Genomic DNA, 24,590 nt, shown 5'->3' with positions numbered 1-24,590 from the left:
TGCTTAAATGTGTAGAGGGTGTATTTTTGAATAGGCAAAAGCCAAGATCCCAGTCTAGATTTTATAGGTTCAAGGTCAGATTCAAGGTCAGGTTTAAGGTTGGGAACAAGAGCAAAATGAAAATGAAAATTATTAATTTTATGTTGTTTGGTTGAATAAGAGAAATGATGGTGAAAATTTAAGAAAAATGAGAATGAATGACATTTCTATTTCTGATGTAATTTTCCCCAATAAAATACAATGAAAATCATTCTCATTCTTACAAAATTTAGTAAATCAAGCGACTTCTAAACGAGTATTTGATATAGCTTATCCCTTGCTATGCACAGAAGCGAGATAATAATAAAAAGAATCAAAAGTTATGAGTGCCTCTCTCTCACCGTTCATCTTCGAAATTGCAGTGCGAAATGAGGTCTAAAGCTCTATTAACTATGACTCATCCGTTTGATCTTGTTCCTCATGTCCATTTTCTTCATTATTCGTATTCTCTTCCTCAGCTAGCGGAGGAGGTGGAAATACATTGCTAACCAAGACTGTTAATTCTTCCAGCTCCTCTCCATAACGAGCTTCAGGGTTCTCTATAATCTGTTCAACACAATAACCTAAACTGTGAATCATGCATTTTTCTTAACCCAACATTAGACTCATGATATTTAATTCAGTTTCAGGCTGACCAATTCAATAGTGAAATTCTTTTTTTATTTTTTCATTTCTAACTAATGTATGCAAACAGTAGATCCGAATTCTCTTTAAATTAGTTGTAACAGCTAAATTGCAGTCTCTCAACAACTTCTAATTCTTTGAAGATCAATCTTAATCGTTTCCACCTTTGAACTTCAACATTGCTTAGAAAGTATAATAGTGTACACAACAGCATTTAATGAAAAGATTACAGAAAAACTTTAGACCCTGTTAATAGTTTTCAGATTCAATAATAACACATGGTAGAGGGATCTTAGTAACTAGTTGAAGTGCAATGATAAACTGAAATAGAAGACAAAAAAAACAGACAAAAATATTGAGATTTGAGACTTGCGAGTGGCCGTGTGCAAACATCGAACTAAACCGAATAACCGACCAGACAAATTAGTTCATTTTAGATTTATACAAAATTCATTTTTCAAGTCCATTCGCTTTAGAAGTAAAACCATTTCAATTCATACCAAATATAACCAAAAACCAACCATATTAATTAGCTTGGTTCAATTTAAAAAAAAATCAAAATTTTAATTCGCTTCGATTTGGACTGAGTGCATACCCCTGCTTAAGAGTAAGAATAAACAAAATTGAAAGTTGAAAACCAAAAAAGAGAAATATAATGAATATAAATGACCATAACCATAAGAGTGCAAAATGCAGAAGGCCAACGAAGGGACAAAAGGATCACAATGCTGATGCCGAGACTTGAAAAAAGCTTTAAGAGCTGAAGTAGTTCAAAGCAAAAGAATGATGTATGATTCTCAAATGGAAAATGTAATATTTTTAAACAAGATAAAAAAACATAACAGAAAACATCTTAATCAGTTCTTCAGAGCCTAATAGCATTATTGGATATCAAGAAATTTGCTTGCTAATCTATATTTATCACTTTTTTTCCTGCTTCCTTGAGAAACATTTTGCAAAAAAGAAGCTTAGCATTCTCTGAGTGGACGTTCCCTAAATTTTACATATTTTAAATATTAGAAAAATAACAGAAAAGGAAAGCACGTGCAGCTTCCGACACCTTAGATTTCTTAACAGATGTAAAATCATATATTCGTGTGTCTATAAGTGTATTATGAATTAACATTTCTATCAACCACCCTCCTTTTTCAACAACACATGACCCCATGGTGGACTCAGATCTCACAGGGTTAGGTGATACCATAATTGCAGTAAAGCTGAAGTTCCGTGCCATTGGTAATACATTGAATATCATATGTTAGAAAGAGGTCGATAATTCAAGATGAATGCCTATTTTGAACTTCTATTACTAGATAAATTAATAAACACCTAAATAATAGTTTTACACCTCACAAAATTCATACTAATCTTCTTGTTTAAATCATGCACCATCATCATCTGAACTATTCCATAACTCTTCGGTTCAAAAAGGAAAAAAGAAAAAACTATTCTATATCTTGACACTAAAATGTATCAAAATCATGAATAATTAATTGATCAAAAACATTCTACTTGGTGAAAAGTGAAACCACTTTTTAAACAGCACGACAGAGATCAGAACTAGTTATTGGCCCCCATCATCAATTATTAAAAGTTATCTTTTCTTTCTGCCCTGCCATTTTCATAGTTTTGATAGTGTTAAGAGACTACTTATGATTAAGGTAGTGTTTCTATCATAAAACTTAATTAAGTTAATGAAGGCAAGAGAAGATACATATATCTCTCCTTACGGAAAGTCTAACACCATTTGCAGATTAAAGTCTAAATTATTTCTGGCTCCAACCAAAGCACCTTGTTTGAAATGATAACAGACAACTAGATCATAAAGGCTATTCTAAAGTGCTTAAGACAAAAGTCTCCCCAGACTCTAAATAACTGGGAAATAATATACTACAGGACAACCGCGAACTTAAATCTTAAACCATGTCAGCCAAAGCTCTGACCCGCAGAAGAATAAAAAATAAATCACATAGTCTTCGACTAACCAATTTTTATAAGATGGGAAAAGCATTTATCATAACTTTCATGTTGCAACGCACACCCATCTACAGATTTGTACATAACTTTTACCATTTATAACCAATACAAGGGTAGGTTTCTATTCTTTCTACGATCCAAAATGCTAAATCAAAACACACTTCAAAATATAGCTTCTCGCAAAATGTAATGAAATAAAGCACATACTTAACTGAGAACTATTATGAAGAGAACGACCAAGTAAATCGGGAAGGTCACACAAAATGAATCACATGCCTAGGTATTAATTTTAAGCTAACAATTGGAGAAATAGGAAAGAGACGAGATGGTAATGGATTTACCGGGTCAAGTTCCACTAATGCACGCGGAGCAAGGTTAATAATATTGAGGATCTCAGCTTTCGCAAGATTGTACGTCTTACACTTCCCCATAAACTCGTTTATTTGCGCTTTGGTTTGCCTGCAAGCCGGAGTCTCCATTATATAATCAAATACCTACAACAGAAACAGCACATTTTATCAATACCCACAACAATCTTAGACTTCTTTAATCCATTAAAATCTGAACATTAGACAAAACAACCTTGTACTCCGATGGTGCCACGGGAGCAATAACCCTGGAATTATCCTTTGCAGCACCTCTTGATTTCAGAAACTCTAGTACTTCAAAATTAGTAAGTGGCCCAGCATTTGGATTCTTTCTGCACATTACATTACCCCAAAGTATTATTGCACATCCAAGACAAGATTTTCATTAAATTAAAAATAGTGTGCCAAGTACTTACATCTTCATTTTATTATGATTCCTGAATTTGCACAAACGAGTGCCAATTCCGATTCTTTGTAATCTACTTCTCTACTAAAACTGCAAAAGAGTATAGGTAAATTCAACCAATCAAAAAACTGAGTAACTTAAACAATTACAAAAGAATTTGGTACCAAAAGAAAGCAACATCTACAGTGGTAAAGAGATCACATTAAGTAAGTCATATAAAAACGTAAAATAAATATCAGTCAAGAACGAGAAAGAAGTATGATGAGCACAATAAGAAGACAGCGCTGTCAGCTGCAGCGACGGAGACGGAAATCAGCACTGGCGGCTACGGTTGGACACAATATTAGCAGCGGCGGAGGGAGGAAAGAACATTGGCACCGGCGACGAGCGGAAGATCACTGGAAGAGGAAAATTCTTGACTCAAATAAAGGATTATAAATTAGTTATTTATTTTAAACTATTTATCTATTTGACGATGGAGGGAATAAACCTCTGAAAGAAAACATAAAAACTACTGCATTGCAAGGGTTTAAGGGGTTCTGTAATCATTTTCCACAAAAGCAAAGCAGTCTTGTATCCAAAACGACGTAGCTTTAAGACCGGTCCGGTCCAAATTTGCACTTTAGTCTAAAATAGAGGCGGTCTCTGAAAATTTGGAGGTGACGATGAAAACCTCAAATCTTACAAAGATTAATGTAAGGTACCTCTCAACTTCCTGTATTTGCCCCTGTTCCCCTCATGCTCAAACCCTAATTTCATCATCTAGGCCGTTATTACACAATCGAAAACTTAATTATTCACATTCTTTGATTTCATCATCTGGGTCTTACTCATATTTTCACCACAGTTTTAGAAAATTTTCTGCTTGTTCTATATCATGCCCGTGGACTCAATCTTTAAATTGTTTAAGTTTTAGTAGATTTAGTTTAAGATTCTTTTCTCTGTCTGCTTCTCAGTGTAATAAATTGCATGCTCATCACCTTAGACCTGAAGCAACTCGAAACCAAGTGTCTGTTATTATTGGTTTACTCATTACAGAAGATAAAGATTTGAAAACTAAGCTGAATAGTTTGAGTTTTGGATTGTCTATTGCTGATGTGAGTTGGGTTTTTAATTTTTTGGATAGTAAGAAAAAACCCGCGTTGGATTTTTTTCATTGGATTAGGCGTTGGCAGCCGGAATTAGAACGGAATTCGCACGTTTGTAGTATGGTTGTTCGTAACTGCGGTTGTTTAAATGACTATGATGCCATGCGATGCTTATTGAAGGATTTTTCTTTGAATGGATTGTTTATAAGTAAAAAGGCTTTCGAGTATTTGAATGTTATATCTGCAAATGAGGATTTGCTTAGGAAATGTACTAGTGATGTGGTTGGTATTTTGCAAGAAGTTGGGGGAACGTCGTATGGTTCCGGAGTTTACTCATTGATTGAAATGTTTAGCGAGTTGGGATTTTTTGACATGGCATTGTTCGTGATTGGGAAGACGGAGAGAAAGTTATCTTACTACAATGTCTTGATTAAAGTAGTGTCGCAAAGATGTGATGTGAAAGCAGCGAGAAATCTGATGGATGAGATGAGGAAGGAAGGATGCAATCCAAATGCACAAACTTACAATTATGTGATTAGTGGTTTGCTCAAAAATGGAAAATATGGTGATGCTTGCAACGTTTTTAAGGAAATGAAAGAGAGAGGCTGTCCTCCTGATGCATTAACTTTTGAAATTTTTATTTATAAGTCTTGTAATGGTGGAAAGTTGGATAAGGCTTGTGAGTTTTTGAATGAGATGGTGGCAACGGGTCTTGAACCTCGGCTGTTAACACATGCTGCTTTCATCAAAGGGTTTGTTAACGCTCAGCAATATGAGAAAGCATATAAGTATGTTGTGGATTCAGCTGATAAGCACTCAAGCAATGTGAATTACAGTCTGCTTGCAGACCTCCATCAGAAAAGGGGAAATTTGGTTGATGCTGTTAATATTCTTTCTGAAATGATTCAGAAGGGCCTTCGACCGAATTTGAAGGTGTATATGAGAGTTAAAAACCATATTCAGAAGTCAGGCAACACAAAGTTGGCATTAGATTTACAGAAGAAGTTTCACCAGCTTGATTTTAGAGCTTAGAACAGGTATTGCTTGGACTTCATTTTTTCTTAGTCTTTTTTATGTTGTGCTATCTGCTACTTCTTTTGAAATATGTACATTTCTAACCATCTAAACCAAGCATTTAGGACTCGGGATAAATTCTAGCTGAAACAGCTATTGTGTTTTGAGATATTTAATTAAGGGAATTAAGCAGAAAAGCTCCTTTCATCTCCTTGGCTTTTTGCTTGTGAATATTGTTGATTATCATGTTATTTTATCTCCCTTCGAATATGATGATTTAAGACGTTTTAAACAATTAAGTAATCTTCTGTTTTCTACAGTGAGTCTCACCATTTTAGATGAAGCTTTCTAGAGATAATTGAGAATAAGAATGACACTAATGGGATCAGTTGATACTTTCCTTTTGGATTAGGATGGCCGTTCTTTCTAGTTTGAAGTTTACCTGCAAAATGTGTGTGTTGTTTGGTAATTTTTGGCAACTGATCGATTAAAACTTGAATTGATTTGGTTACAGGTGTCTAGATGTGTACTGCAATTGCAACTTAATTTTCAATAAATTTGATTGATTGGTTCAATTGTTCTTCTAAAGCTTGACAATTTATTAACACAATTGTATACGTTCCAATAATTTGTAACAACCACTATTAATGTGATTGACCAATTTGTACCGAGATTGTTTACATACTAATGAGATACGGTTTCCAGTGTGCTTTTATGCTTTTTTATCTGACGGATATCTTGAATACTCTGGCTGAGTTTTGATTATCATATATACACTAAGTCTCAGCCAGAGCATCATTAAGTTGATGCTGTAAAAATAACATCACCTGTAGTTGCTTTCTTTCTTTTTTATTTTTTTTGTCTAGTTAAATTCTCATAATGACATACACCGGTTACCAAGTAGAGAATGTTTTCTGTAGTTCTACCTTTTCGGCTGCCAAAACAAAATGAACTGTGGGAAAAAAGGATGGAGTAGGGGTAAAGAAGGATGGGAGTATGTAGTGTCTGAAAATCTCTGATTCTTTGTTTCTGAGTTATTGTGAGAATTGTGATAAATCCTCTGTTCAGTTTATATATGTTGCTTGATCGTTCTTTTGAGGTCTTTTAATCACATCTTTTGCGCAATCAATGATTAATAGCATTTTGATTTGCATTGTACTTAAAGTCATTCATGAAGTTTTTATTTTTGCTTGCATACTATTAATATTGGTTTTGCTGACATTATTTTGAAATATCAGAGTTCCAACTTTATACATTCTTATTATATTCCAACGGTCATTAATCTCTTAAATTAGTTTTGTGGCCTCACTATTGTCATATAAGTATAATATGCATAAACGCGATTTTATCTATTTTGTATGATCTATTTCTATTGGAACCATGGAGACAATGGACTTTAATTCTTTGTGGCGTTTGAACATTTTATCTGCAAATTGATGAATGTCTTCGAGTTTTCAAGTTGTTCACATAGGTTTTCATGTACATGTAGTGTGACACTTTCACATTGATTCAACCAAAAACTGTAACAAGTAGATTTTAATTCCTCCGATAATAATTTTTAGTCATATATTAATAATGAATCTTGACGCATCTCAGCCTTTTCCATTCTTCCAAGTTCACTACTAGAATGAGTTTCTTTTCCTGTAGGAATTAATGAGTTTAAATTATTAATTGTAGCTGTACTTTAAATTTATTTAAGCTACTATATTGAATTATTGTTTTAGCTAGCATCTGTCAGATTATCTGCATACTTTATAATTATTCCTAGTATTTTTTATTTGTAGAAGTGCATGTTACACTAAGGATGTCAACAGTTTTGTGAGTATCTGACTGGACATGATGCAGGGTGGAGTAAACAAGAATAGGACCTGGTGACATGGTTGGAACTCGAAACAGTCGCACAATTCCTTGAGAATGAAGCAAATGGCTTTTATCATCTCACAAGTTTCTCTAATAAGAGGTGGTTTTGTTTTCTTGATAGCAGTACTCATCATTTACAAGAATGAGGAAAATTCAACATCAAGAAATTAGAAAGCTGCTTGTGTGCACTATAATGTTCTCTGTCTAGCTTTCGGAATAATTAAAAGCTTATTAATAAAGGTTGTTTATTGCAGCATTACTGAACTGTGAAAGCTGGAGGATTTTGACATGGGTGCACAAGCTTGGTAGTTAAAGGCTGTAAGTTTTCCCTCAACTTATGACATTTGTTATCTCAACAGAAACAAACTGCCAAATACCTTACTGATGTACTTCCTTAGGAGTGTAGCTGAGTCTAGAAACAACAGCAGCTGTGAAGGGAACAACGCCGACCTGAAGTCTGATGACAGTTCCTGGATCAACAGTGGCAGGGCATGATTATAACAATTTACAAGTTCCAGAAAACGTAGACTTTAATCAATATATGGAAGACTTGAAACAAATAATCGAAAAGATGTTGATGTTTATGCCATTTGAGTGCATCGATAGTGCTTCGGCCGGATAAAATGGTTTTCTTGTTATAATATTTTAATATTAGTTCAATTAAAATGCTACAAAGGCAATTCTCTTTTCAATTATTAAGTTTTGATATCAAATTCTTTTTATGCACCAATAGAAGTTGAATAGATATACGAGTGCACTGGTTTCATTGATCTATATGTACTCATCAAAAGTGTTAGCTGAAGCTTTATAGCTAATTGAGAAATAGTAGCAGTGCACTCTTTAATCGGTGAAAGTCCGCTTTTTCTAGTCGTATCAACCTTCACCTAGAATTACTCTGAGGCCATGTTGGTTCATGAAATAGGTTCGGAATATAATAGCTATTCCATAATGATTAATTATACCTCACTTTAGTTCATGGAATAGTAACTCCATGGAATTGCTATTTCATAATTTTGTGGAATAACTACTCCTTTTAAAAAGTAAAGAATAGCTATTCCATTTCTCACGGAATAGTTATTCCATTCCATGCTATTTCATTCTATAAATCAAATGATTTCGAGAACTTCAACAATACAAAAGAAATAACTCTATCTGCTTTCGAAGTCTGATGAAATATTTTTCATGGATAAACTGGTTCGTTGAAAATAATTATTGAAGAGTTTATCATGTCGCATTCCGAGTTTTTATTTAAAGTACTTTTGTTGTTAGGGCATCTCCAACCCAACTCTAAAAAAGAGTTGGGTTCCACCATTTAGAGTTGGGCAACTCCAACCCAACTCTAAAATCCCACTTTTTTTAGAGTTTTTGAATAGTAAACTCTACATGTAGAGTTTCACTATTAACATCTCTATAAGGACTATTTTGTACTTTTTCATGTTTACCAATTACTAGTTTAACCCATTAACTTTAATTTATACAATTATGTCCTACTATATTCAAATATTAAAAATTTAAGTTTTTATTGTTATAATTTTTATATGATTTCTAATAAAATTATAAATATTAAAAAATCGCATATATTATAAATTAATAATATATAAAATTAACAAAAAATATATTTTAATAAATAATACAAACAATCATAAAAATAACAACAACAATAATAAAAAAATAATAACCACCATAATAATAATAATAGTAGTAATAATAATCTAATTTTCGTGTGAGCCACTTCCGCCTCCAACATTAGTATAGTATTCACCAAAAAAATGGGGAACGGAAAATTATCGTCGAGATTGTTGGGCTCTTTTTTCTAAAATTCGTGCTTGTTCACTTTTAATATGAGCACGAATTTTAGAATTTTAAATAGCGTTCAAGATATATATTATTAAAAATATTAATACTTTATTCAATTTTATTTAATAAAATATTTATTATTATATAATAAAAATATTTATTTAAATTTTATTATTTTACTATTGATAAAAAATATATTTTTTTATTTTTAGGATGAATATGTAAAAAAAGTTTTAATTTGAGTTAAGTTGTTAAAATAATAAAAAATGTAGTTTTAAAATATTGTTTTAGAGTTAAAGATAGAGTTTGTGGTTGGAGAAAAATTTGTTTAGAGATAGAGATAGAGTTTGTGATTAGAGAAAAACTTACTCTATCTCTAAAAAATAGAGTTTCAATTATAGAGTGGGTTGGAGATGGCCTTAAATGCTTCACCTTATTGCCTACTTTTCCACTTGTGTAATATTTTAAACATTTCATCATTACTATTATCTATTACATTAAAAAGAGAATAAAATTCATTAAGAAATAAAGTCAACGCTCCATTAGATAAAGACAAGTGTATATTTTTATAAAATTATTTATTTTGCATAGATTTATAAAATTTCTTAATGTATGCTATCAATTAGGGACGGAAAGAGTATATAAAAAAAAAGTTGAAAGAAAAGAAAAAAATAAGGCACATTATACTATACATTAAAGCTAAGAGTCATACGACATGAAGAGTCAAACGGCAGAAGCTGAAATAGCAATATCAAATTGATAATGGCTTGGGCAAAGAGTAGATGTAGAAAGTAGAATAAATCAAATTATAGAGTGTAACCGTAGTTAGTACTAAAGTCAACAAAACACACTAGATAATGATTATTATAATATTATCTCTACTAATAATGCCTAATAAATCAAATTAGATGGAGAATAATATATTTGGTTCTTTTATATATTAAAAGTTACATTTTAATTCTTAAATTCTATTTGTTAATTATTTCATTTTTAGAAAATTAATTACTTAATATTATAAAATCTTAGTAATATAATACCAAATAAATAAATTCTATTACTGTGGAATGATAAAATAATTATTATAGAAAATGAATGCAGCAGTAAATTTAAAACTTAAAATTTATAAAATACTTAATTTTAATTTTGAACTTTATAATTTTTTTATTATATAATTATGATAAAGTGATGAAAGTAACTAAAATAATTTCGGCAAATAACGGGCTTAACGAACTTTTCATGCATTTTATATTTTCAAAATAATAGTAAAAGTATAAATTATAATAAAATTGGAAGTGCAAATATAACTAGGAAAAACACATAAGAAAAAAGATACACGTATTAGACATATACTCCGTCCCAAAATAATAATCCTATTCTTAAAAACAAACATATTAAAAAATATGATTGTTATAGTTTTAACTTACAATGGTGCAATTTTTCAATTTTCAAAAATTCAAATATTAAATAATTATTAAAAAGTACAAAATTAAATTAATAATTGTCAATATCAATAATTTATAACCATTTTTATAGTTAAAAAAATCAACAAAATGAGTTTTTGAAATATTTTATTTAATGCATTATGTTTTTCAAGTATTTCACTTAACAATATTCCAACAAAAATAATATCATAACTAAGGGCAATATAAAGGTAATACAAGAATAATTACAACAAAAAGTTAAATATGACTATTATTTTGGAACATATGAAAATGGCAAATGAGACTAATGTTTTCATTACCTTTTCTTATAAATTAAAATTTCACAGTAATTTGTCTTTTTCAGCTCATTTTTATCATAATTTGTTAATTTTAAAGCTCTTTTAATTCATGAGTGTTTTCTATCACTATTTAATTGTCAAAAAATAAAAAACTAAAGTACAATTTAAATTAAATACAAATTAAGAATAGAAAAAAAAATAACTGTGACCAAAATGGTTCAATTTGATATCATTCTATAATATATAAATATTAATTTAGACAAGTAAAGAATAAAAAAATTACATGTTGCTGCTAAAATGTAAATTTTTTTTTTCACAAAAATAAATGTAAATAAATTCTTATATTAGAAACTTTATTTCTCATATTAGTTAAAAGAATTTAAAATAAAATAAATATTCTCTACATAGTAACATCAAATATCAATTTAAAAAAAATTTCAACACCATAATTAAATTATTATAAACAAATAATATATTATTTTCCAAAAAGTAATGCATTTTTAATGTATAAAATTTTACAAGTTAATAATTTTTTACTAATTAATATTTTGTGAATATAATAATATACATTTTACAATACTTTTATGATTTTAACTTCTTTAATATGTAATTTAAATTAGAAATTTTAAACATGATACTCTTAAATAGATTTTGTAGTATGCATAATTTTTTTTTACTTTAATTTAATAATTTTTTATTAATGCAACCCTTAACGATGTATTTTTTTTTAATAAAATGTGTTAAAAATTCAAATGTTTATTAATAAGAATTTACTTAAAACATAATATATTAATTCAATTTTAATTATTTGATTAGTCGGAAAGAGTCAAAGCAACGCTCGACCATTTTTGCTAGTTTACATGAGTTGAGTGAGTGGGAGTGTAGGGTGAATTTTTTTGTTTTATGAAAAGATCCCAGTTTTGAATTGTAATCGGCGGTTCCAGTTGCGATTCCAAGCAATGTGTTAATAAACTTCAGATTCTATCAACAGACCACTCAACATCCAGCAGCTCTGAAGCTAGTTTCTGTGGATCAAACAAGAAACACAACAAACAATGGAATCAAATCCAAAGGCCGAAGATGAAATTGGGTACAACAGTAGCAACGTTAAGAGAGCAAAACTACTGTCAACACTCACAGCTCTCTTAGACGATCCAATTCTTGCCGATGTACCCAAGAAACCAACTCTATCCGATGTCGACACACTCATCAACCTTGAATTCGGCAGTGCCATGCGAATTTCTGTCCTCAAATTAGACGGCACCTCTTTTGGTAAGCCTTTTACTATATATTTTCTCATTGCGGCATTTTCACATACAGGTTATGTGCATTGTCTAACTGTGGCTAAATATTTCTGCTAAAAAGATGTGGCCGTGATGAATTCAGCAAATTTCAAGGATTTAAAGATTGCAATCAAGAACAAAGTGACTGAAATGGAACAATCTCAGATGGGTCATCGCCACATTTCATGGTCATACAATGTTATTAAAGATGTATGATTGTCTGGTTCATGTTTAAAACTATTTGTTTAATTATTTTTTCTTTTTGAGTTTACAGGAAGCATGTATGGGCTAATTTTACTCTGTCCTATCAAAAGGAAAAGCTCCTAGATGACAATACCTCACTTCAGGATTTCGGCATACGAAATAATTCTCAGGTTTTAACTAATTCTATTTCTTGAGTTTAACATAGGCTAAATGTGCTTGTTCACCTGGTTTTCAGAGCTTTCTTTACTCATATTATATAACTCACGATTCATTATATATAAAGAAATGTTTTACCTTCACAGTTTTCACCCCTCCGACGATTTAGCTTACTGATTGAGAATCTTTTTGAGGAACATTACACTGCACCATCCACATTTTCTAATCCATTGAAAATTATTCCTTGAATGACCTCTCTTTTGATGTGGATACTGCTTTATGTTGTATTTACATTTAATATAACTATGATGGTATATCTGGCTCCTATGCAGGTGCAATTTGTGCCCCACGTCATGTCAAAGAGCTTTGGAGGGCATTCCACGCGGAGAAAGCACCGTTTCTTTCACGGCCTTAACAAACGTGCTTAAGGACTGAATTCGTACAATTTCATGATAGGATATTGCAGCATGGGAAACTATGAATCCCAAAAGTATGTGATAGTGTGCCTTTATTTGTTAAATTGCAGTATAGTTGGACTCGGCATGGTTGATTATCTAACTTGCTTATCCATGATAGCAAAAACATTGCATAATTGTAAAGATTTCCCATTTAGATTAATTTTAACCTTTTACATCTTCCTACATTTTCACTAAGTACCTGGTGTACTCTAAAATCTTCAAGTGACCATCCTGTATTAGATGGCTTAGGAGTTCTTGTGTTAAGACAACTGTTTAAAGCAGAAGATATAGACAATTTGCCTGTTTGCAAACTGCAACCATCTTTCGAAACAAGTCTAGCGCTGTATCATGCACTAGTGTAAATGATAATACTGCGTGTTTATGTTTGTTTGCGCTTGTACAGTTCTGTGTTTGAGTTTCTGCAGACTAAATTTACTCTTGATTCTTGTAACACCTATATCATTATGGTTTTTGAGTGTTCTTAATTTTTCCATTACGAATACTTTTAGTTTGTCATGGAAGTGAAGTTTTGATGTTTGTGATAAATCACTGTGGAACAGTCGGTGGGCAGAGTTCTTCTGCTATTGCGCTGGTAATGGTACTCGTTCCCTTATGTAACTTTTGACCGTGCGAACTCTTAATATTTTTGGGCATTTTATCTAAATGCCTTCAAACTCCGGTGATTGTAAATTGCTCTCTATCATCTGAAATCATTGGCTTGGCAGAAATGTTTGCCATTCGTTTACATTTTCTTTTTCGGCTTAATACATAGTTTGACCCCTGAACTTGTACCCTTTTACCCATTTAACCTCCAAACTTAACGTCTCACCTATTGAACCCCTGAACTTGTTAAATAACTCGATTTGACCCCCAAACTTGATAAATACGTAAACATTGAACCCCTCCGTAAACAATTTCTTCTAGAACGTTTCAAGTGACAGGTGGACACGAAGGGTTCAATATTTGCATATTTATCAAGTTCAGGGGTCAAATCGGATTATTTAACAAGTTCATAGGTTCGATAGGTGAGACGTTAAGTTTAGGGGTTAGATGGGTAAAAGGGTACAAGTTCAGAGGTCAAACTATGTATTAAGCCTTTCTTTTTCCAAGAGCAGAAGTGAACATTTATCCCAAGTTCTCAGCACATAAGATCAAGACTAATGTATTTTTACTGCCAATCTAGTGACTATGGTGCCTAGCTTTATGCTTTCTCCCACTTTTAGACCTGTCTTTATTCTAGGACTTAAGTGGTAATAGGCCCCCTGAACTTGTAAGCAATGGGCAATTAACACATATATTAACTTTGTGGGTAAATTAGTACGCGAACTTGGTGATTATGGACAATTTGTCCCATTTTGGGAATTTGCCCTCTCAATTTGTAAGTTAATTGTCTCTTAAATTGCAATTTACTCCTTAACTTGTAAGTTAATTTGCCAAAATGGGAATTTGCATATAATCACCAAGTTCGTGTACTAATTTGCCAACAAAGTTAATTTATGTGTTAATTGCCCATTACTTACAAGTTGAAGGGGCAAATTGCTACTTAAGTCTTTATTCTAGTGACTATGGTACATATGTGTATGTGTACGTACATATGTATATATATATGCGTACATATATATATGTGGTATGTCCCTGAATGTTAATTATTTAATCCATCATTGATTGGAATGCATTATAGAAATTAGACATCCAAACAAATGTTGATTCAATTGACTGCCGAAATTGAAAAATAGAAGCAAAAGTTTTTCTTTATCATTCAAAACTTGCTTATCAAAACCTTAAACTTATATATAAATATCAAAATTAGTGAAACATGATATGATTAAAAGGAAATCATAGGCGGAAATTATTAAAAATAAACATAGCTAGTTTAAAATATAAATCGCAGTTTTAAAGGTGTAAATGATTAAATTTGGTTCAAAAGCAACGAACATCATAAGCGAAGGTGATATATATCGATCACTGGTCTGTTTTCAATAATTTAGGTCCATAAATTATCTAAATTGTACATCTCGAACTTGGACAGAATATAAAACTGTCATTATCCCGATTTTCGATCCATTTTTTTTCCTTTCAAAAACTCCAATTCTGCAGACACACTTGCATCACAAAAGGAAATGTGAAACCAATATATACGAGCAACATCTTGGCCATCATAGATACAGGATGAATGATACCAAAAGTACCATAAGCTACACGAATTTGGCTCGGAAATTCAGTAACCGTTGTATTTTTTAATTGCTCAGCTTTGATAATTAATTTTAGTTTTTAGTGCTATATTATGCTGATGAAATTTTGGCATATATATTAGTACGTTGGAATGCACGTCCAAGTACTAACTAGTCCAAGCAATGATGAATTGCGGCAAATGCTCTAGTCCTCTAATAAGCTCAATATTGTGCATCGGCAAGGAGAAATAATTCCAGTAGCTTTGAGTAATATTTGGTTCCTCATTTTCTTCGACCATTATTTCTCCTTGTAGACTGTTATAACTCTAGTTTTGACTTTATTTTGTTTTTCCCAACTGCATGAACTTTGTTTATGACGGTTAAAAATAACGTGGATATTTTTTAGTTTAAAGAAAAAAGATTATTCATGTGTATAAAATCTTCACTTTTAGAGGTTGTAACGATTTTAGACTTTACATTTCATAATTTATTGCCATTTTCTGGCTGTTGGAAGCATATGTGGCAAATAAAATTGGGCAGGATTTAATATGTAAATAATCTCGAAAAGAGATGACAAAATGTTGCAGGGTTGACATGCGGTTGTTGCTCTATTTTACCACATAGGCTTCGAACAAAAGAATAACAACAATGAGCTATACAATGCTAACTTTAAAAAGCTTGGAATGTAAGATGACCTATATTCTAATTAAACATAAATGTTATTAAATTTACAAAAACACCATCTCTTTAAAAAAAAATCAACTAATTATAAAAAATTAAAAATCCCGAAAAAACCGTCGTCCGCCGCCGCCGCGTGTTCCTCCATGGAAAGAGAAACACTGTTCCTCCTTCCATGGAGGAACAGATGTGTTCCTCCAAAATGGAGGAATAGATTCTGTTCCTCCATTTTGGAGGAACAGCTATTTGTTCCTCCATTTTGGAGGAACAACGAACTGTTCCTCCAAAATGGAGGAACAGCTATCTGTTCCTCCATTTTGGAGGAACAGATCAGTTCCTCCATGGATGGAGGAATAGTGTTCCTCCTTCCATGGAGGAACATGAAGCTCCTCCTTTTCCGGATGGGGGACGGCGGCTCCGGCGAAGGTGTCCAAAAATAAAAAAAAATTAATTTTTTTGTTTAAATTTAGTGACGGATCGGAGAAGTATGATGGTAGATCGAAAAGTTTTTTTAATAATTTAATTTTTTAATAAATTTTTAAAAGTAATTAATTATGTGGACTTATTTAAACTTTTTGAAAGTTGAAGGACTTATTTGTATTTTTCCAAATATGGTAAAATCCTTCTATTTACACTACTAGAAAACAGTCATTTAGCGACGGATTTTTCCGTCGCTAAATGACCAAAATCCGTATTTGCGACAGAAACAGTCCGTCGACGGGAAAAAAATTTTGCGACGGATTTTGGTCTCCGTTTTAGCGACGGAATTTTAAATCCGTTGCTAATTAGTGACGGATTTAGCGACGGATTTAAATCCGTCACTAATTTTAAAAAAATTTAAAAATTTAAAAATTACATCGTAATTTTTTTTTTTTATTTAATCAATCCCTCATCCGCGCCCTCCGTCACTCACCCACCCGAGTTAAATCAACCATCCGCATCCACCTGTTAATTTTCGCTAACTTTCCAGTAGGTCACCCATCCTTCCATTACTCCCACTCAAGACTCTTTAACCTTGTAGTTCTCCCGCGCACAACTCCATCTTAACCAGCTCATATTCATGTTATATATTTATGTATATTATAATTAAATGTTAACTAAAAACAACAAATATTTGTTTTCATAATTTAAACCCGCATTCTAAGATAATTTTTTTATAATTAATAATTTTATTAAAATATTTATATACTTTAAATAAATAAATAATATATAATTATTATTTCATAAATAATATTTAATTATTATTTTATAAATAAAAACGTTATATTATAATAATATAAATTTAATTAAAAAATTAATAATTATTTTTTATTAAATACTATCCTAAATAATATTAGATGCCTTTTAATTTTTTTTGACATTGAAAATTAGCGACGGATTTGAAATCCGTCACTAAATTCCGTCGCAAAAGGCATAATTTAGCGACGGATTTTAAAATCCGTCGCTAATTGCGAAAAAAATAAAAGGCGGGAGTATTCCCGCCAGTAATTAGCGATGGATTTTAAAATCCGTCGCTAAATTTTATCAAAACAATTGGCGGGACTACTCCCGCCAACATTAGTGACGGAAAATCCGTCGCTAAAGTTGGCGGGATCATTCCCGCCAATTTAATGTGGTGTTTAGCGACAGATGTTAGATCCGTCGCTAAATCCGTCGCTAATCGAAAAAATAGCGACGGATTTTAGATCCGTCACTAAAATCCGTCGCTAAAACGCTGTTTTCTAGTAGTGTTAATTGTTATTAACGTTTTTATCTTTAAAATATTTAAATTATTAATTGTACCCTTAGTTGGGGTAGAGTTGAAAACGAAAAACCCAAAATAAGGTACAATTGAAAATTTTCCTAAATCGGGGTATAAACGAAAAAAAATTACAACGTGGGGTGTTTTTAAGTAATTAGGCCTATTTTATAAGGCTGTTTAAATGAGGTACAAATTTAAGATTTCAAATAAATTTTGAATATTAGAAATTATATTCATATTCTAAATAAAAATGATAAAGGAATTAATTAAAAAAAATTAGTCTTTTAATTTATTTTTATAATAGTTGTTAGTGATATGCACTAGGTCATTCATGTTTGACCATGTTTTGACTTTATCATTTTGTTATTTATTGATTGACAGTTTTTATCATTTTATATTAATGATTAAAATACTTGAATGATTAATTATTTCTAAGGTCATCAAGTATGTGACTTTATATTAGAACCCTTAGGTTTTGTAAAAGAATTATATTCCATCTATCTCTAATCTTAATGGAACACTGAGACTAGTATGATGTTGACTGTTGATTATGTTTTACTAATTATGTATATGAGATATTAAGTCAAATCATAGGTGCTATTTGAGAAATAAGGCACTGGATGGCCCACTATGAGAATACTACATAGATCACATTCATAAGTAATTCTCATTACAGTTGTATTAGTATAATCTTTTGATCTTGGAATCATCATGGATTTCTACATAGATATTTCATATTTTGATACAATCTTCCATTATCTTTAACAGGATAATGGAATAGATTGTCATTGGATATGAAAGTAACTATGTGAGAAATGTGAGTGACTGAGAAGAAATTTGTCCCTCATTTATTTGAGAAAGATATCTATGGGCCCCTTGAAGAAGATAGACTGAAGGAAATGTATGTCCATACTAAATGAATTGATAAGGAGTTATCATTTTCAGTCTACTTAGAATCATGAAACTAATGATTGAATATTATAAGGATGACAAGACTATGCTTTATATTCAATCTGGATATCGAGAGACAAATGGATTAAAATATTATTGTAAATGGTTAAATCGGATTGTCGATATTCGTATAAATTGGGTAGTCATAATGTCTTGCTAGAGGCCACTTATGACTTGTGGGCTGAAATAGGGATTTCGGCCTACTGCCAGCGTTATATGAACCTATAGGGTCGCACACTAAGAACAGGCCCAAAACAGTTATGGGTTGTACAAGCCCAATGTGATTAAGTGATTAATTATTATATATATATATATATATATATATATATATATATATATATATATATATATATATATATATATATATATATATATATTATTAATATATATATATATATATATATAAAATTCGTAATATATATATATATATATATATATATATATATTAATTCAAAATTTAAGGATAATTATTTTTCTTAATTTATTATTTTTGAAGATAATAAATATAATAATTAATATATATATGGATGATTATCAAGAAGGAGTTTTTGATAAATATAAACTTGTAAGAGTTGCAATGAGATTGAAATACGAATTTGTCTCAAACCCTATTGTTATTGTATGACTATAAATACACATTAAGGAATAGGTTTGAGAATCACGAAATTCATTATTGACTAAATCACTAAAATTCGAAATTGCTTGTGAAGTAAAAGTGCTAGCACACAAGCACTAATTTTGGCTAAGGTGTGTTCATGTGGATACTCGTAGAGGACGCATTCTTTTGGAGGCGTTTCTGATCCGAGGCCAGGTATCACCAAAAGTGCTTCCTACATTGCTGTTGAATTCGACATACAAGTAAGTATTAATTCTGTTGTTAATTTATTTATTCGAATTACATGGATCTTGGTTTGAGTTTTAGATAATTTTTTTTAAAATTCCGCTACGTTATGAACCTAGAAAACCCAACAATAGCTTGGTTCATAATTGAGGAAAGAATCATCTTGTTTAGAAAGCATCTATTTAATTTTAGGCCTACTTAAAAACCATTCACGCTGAAACTTTTTTTTTTATACCCCGGCGTAGGAAAAAGAACTGTTTGTACCCTTTTTTGGGTGATCGGTTTTACCTCTACTCAAGACAAGGGTACAATTAACGATTTAATTAATTTAAGGATTAAAATATTTAAAACAACTAAATAGAAGGATTATATTGTATTTATTTCTATTTAAAAAAATACAAACAAGTCTTTTAACTTTAAAAATGTTCAAATAAACCTAGTAAGTAATTAATTATTAATTTTTTATTAGATAAATTAAAAAATTATTTCCGACCAACCCCACCCTGCCACACCGAAAGTGCTGCCGTTACTGCTTCTCAGATCGAAGAAGGAGTTGCTCGCTCCTTTTCCAGATCTGGAGAAGGCGTGAGCTGCTCCTTCTCCTTCTCCGAGCAGCTTCTTCTTCGGAGGGCTTTCATAATTAATTTTTTTTCTGTTAAAATGTGTTTTTTTTGGTTTTAATTTTAAAGAATTATTGATAATTAATATAAATTTAAATAAAATAATAATTATTGTTTTATTTTTTTTAAAAAAGAAAGTGTTATTATATAATTAATAACATTAACATTTAATTAGAATATGGGTTAAAAATAAAGGATTATTTTGAACTTTTTTTCAAATAAAAAAGATCAATTTAATGCTTTGGGGTAAAGGTGAAACATAAAAATCCAAAAAAGGCCACAATTGTTTTTTTCCCCTACATCAGGGTATAAATGAAAAAAAAAATAGGCGATTTTAAATGATTAGGCCTTAATCTTATGAAAACTTGTATATTATTAATAAAATAGTTTTATTACTATCAAAAACATTATACATATATCTTCAAATATGAACAAAATTATTGTAAAAGTAATTTGAATACTGAATTATATTTTATTCATATTAGTTAGACTTTTTTTTGATATAATTTTTATAATTTGTAAAATTAAGGGTTAACATGCAAATGCATACATCAACTTTAGCATAATTTGCAATTACAACATAAACCTTTAAACTTGACAATGTCGGTAATGAACTTTACACTTTTGACAAACCGATACACCAATATTTTTCTGGGATATTTTTTGCTGAGTTGGAAGTCGCTATTTTTTATTTTATTTAAAAGATCCTAAACTTTGCCCCACGAAAAAGGCGATGACTCGCAAACTAAAAAACAATCTCGTTTGTCAAAATGAGCTCGAGATGTGCAGCGTCCTGTGACGCAAAAAAAAAATTGACAGGGAAAAACCAATATATAGCAGTCTCAAACAAAGGAGCCGGACTATGTAGGCACCTTGCCGTTCAGAAGTAGTGGAAGCTGGACTAGTAAAAGAGGAGAGAATTTACAATTTTACATCGTTTCTTTTGTCTTATTTTTCTACAATTGTTTTAATGGAAAATACCTTCTTATTTTTTTAATTTTACAAATACCTTTTCACTTTTTAATGATTTATTTTATTTTTTAATAGATTTTTTTTGCTATTTTTATTTTTTTATCGTGTTTTTTTAGTGTAATTATGGTGTATTATAGTGTATTTATTGTGTGTTTTTAATGTAACCATGGTGTTTTTATAGTGTAACAATAATATATATATAGTGTATCTATGATGTTTTTGTAGTTTTTTTATAGTGTATACCACAAAAACACTATAAATACACCATAAATATTGCAAATACACCATAAAAATATAGATACACTACAAAAATATCAGAATTACACAATAAATACACCAGAAAAATATAGATACACAAGAAAATATTAGAATTACACTATAAATACGCCAGAAATACGCTACACTATAACAACAATACAAATACACCACACAACAATTATTTTTACAAAATCAGTAACAGCAAAATAAAAGAACAAATCTATGAAAAAAAAAGACAAAATAATTCGATGAATAATAGAAGAATTTTATAAACACAAAAATAATAGATCTATAACAATCTCTTTACAAAAAAAATCTAATTTATCACAAAAAAGCCACAAAAATATAAAATATCTAAAAACGACGTTGAGGAATCCATCAAAAGAAACATGGCGACGAGAAAATTATTGAAAAAATCGCGACGATGAGAAATTGAAAAAATGCGACGGAGATAAAAATATGACGGAAAATCCACCGAAAGACGTGCGACGGTGAGATGAAAGAAAGCAGCGATTGGAAAAGAAGAAAAGAGAAAGAAAAAATTTGATAGGGAGAAATGTGAAAAGAAAGAAGAATTAGAGAGAAAGAGAAAATTTATGTGAGAAGATAAAAAAGTATGTTGGATATGAGAATTAAATGACCTAAAATGAGGTAAAAATCTAATATATAATAGAGTATTTTTGATATTATATTTTAAATAAGGATAGAGAGGGAAATTATAAAAAGATGAGTGAGAAACTATAAATGCATTTTAAAATAAGGTATTTTGAAAATGAGTACACCTTAAATATACAATTAGTTTTCACTGTCATAGTATCCGCTCTCAACCTTTATAATATTTCACTTGAAATAATAACAATAACAATAATAACGATAATAATACTAACTATTATACCAACCATAATGAATTGATTATATTGACTTTGAGGTCAAACTTTTGGTGGTTACTATCTAGCTATCTGCAACTTTTAATTATTTACTAATAATGATAATTGCTTCTAATAAAAGCACCTCTAATGGACTTTGAATTTAGATTGAATATTTTAATAAAGAGTATATATCAAAATTTCAATGTGTTGTTTTATTAATTTAATATGCATGTAGAGCCGAGCTTTATTATTAATTCTATTTTATATTAACTGGTTCGATATGCTTTTTAATCCGGAGATGATTTTTAATTTTGATTAGGGAACATGGTTTTTTTATTATAATTACAACTTAAAGGACTATTTAAAATATTTGTTAAAATATTGAAGTGTTGAGAAAGAGGCCAATATTTGGAGGTTAATTCAAATCAAAAGGTGTAAATTTTAATATTTGAGGGTGCAATTGAATTAGAAGGTGTGCATTTAAATTTAATATCGGCGATTTTACAACGTTTAGAATGCAAATGAAAAGAGTTTAAAAGATAGAAGTTTTTTCAAACCATTTTTAAATTGACTCATTTAGGCCTTCAAACTTAGCACGGTTAGAGACATATATGACTCTTTTCCGAAAATATTAGTGATTTAAGTGAGACTTTAGAAACGTTAGGAGTATATAATATATATGCACTTTTTCAAACTATAAGGATATAAATGAACCCGAGGCCAAACATTAGGGATATATATATGTCCCATTTAGATTAAAACTTTTACAGTTCATAATAAGAATGGTTTTTTTAGAGAAAAAAAAAACTATCTAAAATAAAGTGTAACATTAAAGATAGTCTAACAGTTCTTAAAAAAATGCTAAATATTTATCAATGTTCAAAATATTTTTTTTTTTTAAATTAATGTGGGCTAATAATCAATTCAAGTATAATTCATAATTTGAATATCAATTGAGTTCAATGCACACAATATATCTTACACCTTTTAAAAATTTGTAAATGTACTTAAACAGTAAAATTCTTTTATATAGAAAATATTGTACAACTACTTCAATTATAAAGACTAAATGTAAATAATTTCATTAATAGAAACGGTTAATACAGAAAGGTCATGGGTTCAACATTCAAATTAGTTTTACCCCAATAACCCAAAAAAAAAAAAAAACAAGTGCGAATGTTAAATTAAATAATTAATTTACCGCAAACGATCAAAAATTGTTTGATTTAAAATATTTTATTAGAAAGAATTGTATGATTGTATAACTTCTGTACCTATAAACTTTGTCTAATAGTCCCAAATTGAGGTGTCTAGATCAAAATCTTCAAACTCAAAATCATCTGTAGTTACCATAGGCTCTGCCAACAACAAAGCCCCAGCCAATTCCATCCACATCTTTGGTGAATCCAACGGTGTCTCATTAATAGCTTGAATCTGACTAGGTGACAGCCCAATTCTGACCGGACCCAAACCACCACTGGAGCCGCCGCCTACGCTCGTCATGTCCGAACATTTGACGGGCCCTCTAAAGCGCGTAGCCGCCTCCTGCGCTGCCATTTGAACATCCTCCGCACTAGAGGTCGCGGGGCGAGGTAAGGTATGGGCTAATTGAGGGAAGTTCAAGTGAGGTCCATTTCCTCTGAAATGAAATGCAGCTACATCATATGCAGCTGCAGCCATCTCTGCTGACTCGTAACTTCCGAGCCAAATACGCGTTTTCTTGCCCGGTTCTCTGATTTCGGATACCCATTTCCCCCATTTTCTTTGACGAACGCCTCGATAGCGTTGAGGAGCTATCGTCATGCTTGTACTTCCCTCCATGACTCAATCAAAGTAATTGGCTTTATAGTAGAAACTTATATTGCACGAAAACTTCTCGAGCGTTAATTCGGAGCTTTATCTCGGGTAAGCGAGAGAGTATGTATGAATGTGTGTGGTGATTTATATAAATATAGAAGGAGAAGGATGGATATGTGGGGATTATGGGAGTGAAGCATTGAAGAATGGAGAGTTTTGTATAAAAGAGAAGCAGTTTCCAAGTAGCTACGTAAGTGGGAAGACGCTGGCAATGCATTGCATGTACACTTTTTTCTCTTATTTTGCTCACTCTTCTATCTCACTATTATTATTATTATGTCTTGCCACGTGGTTTCCTTTTCTTTTTTTAATATTTGGAAAATACATAAAAAGATTTAGAGCAAATTATTTTAAAATTTTCCACATATGTTATAATTCATATTTTGATCCATTTTATTTGAAAATCAAATGATTTGATTCCTCACTTTTAATTTTATCAACTATTTAATCCCTTTATCTATTTTTGGTGTTAGTCAAACAAATCAAAAAACTTAGGGTAAATTAATTTCAAATTTAAGGAGCGAAATTATAGACAAAAATAAAAGTGATGGACTAAATTGTTTTTTTATTTAATCCTTTAACTCTGTTGACTAACATTAAAAATAAGTAGAAGGATTAAATTGTTTACAGAATCAACA

At 30.7% G+C, this 24,590-nt stretch overlaps 4 protein-coding genes across 6 annotated transcripts; 2 read left to right on the top strand and 2 right to left on the bottom strand.

Moving 5' to 3' along the window:
* Nucleotides 1-177: 177 nt before the first annotated feature.
* On the bottom strand, nucleotides 178-3,577 carry LOC126670422 (uncharacterized). Its single transcript, XM_050364144.2, has 4 exons — nucleotides 3,425-3,577; nucleotides 3,223-3,340; nucleotides 2,982-3,134; nucleotides 178-585 (listed from the first exon to the last, which is right to left on the bottom strand). The coding sequence occupies exons 1-4, from the start codon at nucleotides 3,430-3,432 to the stop codon at nucleotides 430-432; spliced, it is 435 nt and encodes a 144-aa protein (XP_050220101.1). The 5' UTR covers nucleotides 3,433-3,577; the 3' UTR covers nucleotides 178-429.
* Nucleotides 3,578-3,891: 314 nt separating this feature from the next.
* Nucleotides 3,892-8,068, top strand: LOC126670421 (pentatricopeptide repeat-containing protein At5g61990, mitochondrial-like). 3 transcript variants are annotated; one of them, XM_050364142.2, is made up of 4 exons: nucleotides 3,892-5,539; nucleotides 7,362-7,476; nucleotides 7,631-7,694; nucleotides 7,783-8,068. In XM_050364142.2, exon 1 carries the CDS (start codon nucleotides 4,080-4,082, stop codon nucleotides 5,532-5,534), a length of 1,455 nt encoding a protein of 484 aa, XP_050220099.1. In that variant the 5' UTR covers nucleotides 3,892-4,079; the 3' UTR covers nucleotides 5,535-5,539; nucleotides 7,362-7,476; nucleotides 7,631-7,694; nucleotides 7,783-8,068. The 3 variants fall into 3 exon arrangements, with proteins under 3 accessions (XP_050220099.1, XP_050220098.1, XP_050220100.1); XM_050364141.2 differs by having other exon boundaries at nucleotides 7,775-8,068; XM_050364143.2 differs by having other exon boundaries at nucleotides 4,042-5,539; nucleotides 7,301-7,476; nucleotides 7,775-8,068.
* Nucleotides 8,069-11,748: 3,680 nt separating this feature from the next.
* On the top strand, nucleotides 11,749-13,380 carry LOC126666916 (U11/U12 small nuclear ribonucleoprotein 25 kDa protein). The gene is made up of 4 exons (XM_050359833.2): nucleotides 11,749-12,165; nucleotides 12,259-12,364; nucleotides 12,451-12,550; nucleotides 12,869-13,380. The coding sequence occupies exons 1-4, from the start codon at nucleotides 11,949-11,951 to the stop codon at nucleotides 12,962-12,964; spliced, it is 519 nt and encodes a 172-aa protein (XP_050215790.1). The 5' UTR covers nucleotides 11,749-11,948; the 3' UTR covers nucleotides 12,965-13,380.
* Nucleotides 13,381-23,351: 9,971 nt separating this feature from the next.
* On the bottom strand, nucleotides 23,352-23,988 carry LOC126670446 (ethylene-responsive transcription factor ERF022-like). Its single transcript, XM_050364179.2, has one exon. The coding sequence runs from the start codon at nucleotides 23,914-23,916 to the stop codon at nucleotides 23,383-23,385; it is 534 nt and encodes a 177-aa protein (XP_050220136.1). The 5' UTR covers nucleotides 23,917-23,988; the 3' UTR covers nucleotides 23,352-23,382.
* Between the last annotated feature and the right edge of the window lie 602 nt (nucleotides 23,989-24,590).

Source organism: Mercurialis annua, linkage group LG2 (genome assembly GCF_937616625.2).
Source record: "Mercurialis annua linkage group LG2, ddMerAnnu1.2, whole genome shotgun sequence".
Classification (NCBI taxonomy): domain Eukaryota; kingdom Viridiplantae; phylum Streptophyta; class Magnoliopsida; order Malpighiales; family Euphorbiaceae; genus Mercurialis; species Mercurialis annua.
Note: the sequence above shows the minus strand (reverse complement) of the source record. Positions and strands in the feature narration are given on the sequence as shown.

Bases quoted from the DNA above. Each gene is read 5' to 3' on its own strand.
- LOC126670422 (XM_050364144.2), bottom strand. The intron at 3,135-3,222 runs GTTGTTTTGTCT...TTTCTGTTGTAG, and splicing joins TGGCACCATCGGAGTACAAG to GTATTTGATTATATAATGGA. The intron at 586-2,981 runs GTAAATCCATTA...TGTGTTGAACAG, and splicing joins CATTAGTGGAACTTGACCCG to ATTATAGAGAACCCTGAAGC.
- LOC126670421 (XM_050364142.2), top strand. From the start codon at position 4,080: ATGAAAACCTCAAATCTTACAAAGATTAATGTAAGGTACCTCTCAACT.
- LOC126666916 (XM_050359833.2), top strand. From the start codon at position 11,949: ATGGAATCAAATCCAAAGGCCGAAGATGAAATTGGGTACAACAGTAGC. The intron at 12,365-12,450 runs GTCATACAATGT...TTGAGTTTACAG, and splicing joins GGTCATCGCCACATTTCATG to GAAGCATGTATGGGCTAATT. The intron at 12,551-12,868 runs GTTTTAACTAAT...GCTCCTATGCAG, and splicing joins GCATACGAAATAATTCTCAG to GTGCAATTTGTGCCCCACGT.
- LOC126670446 (XM_050364179.2), bottom strand. From the start codon at position 23,916: ATGGAGGGAAGTACAAGCATGACGATAGCTCCTCAACGCTATCGAGGC.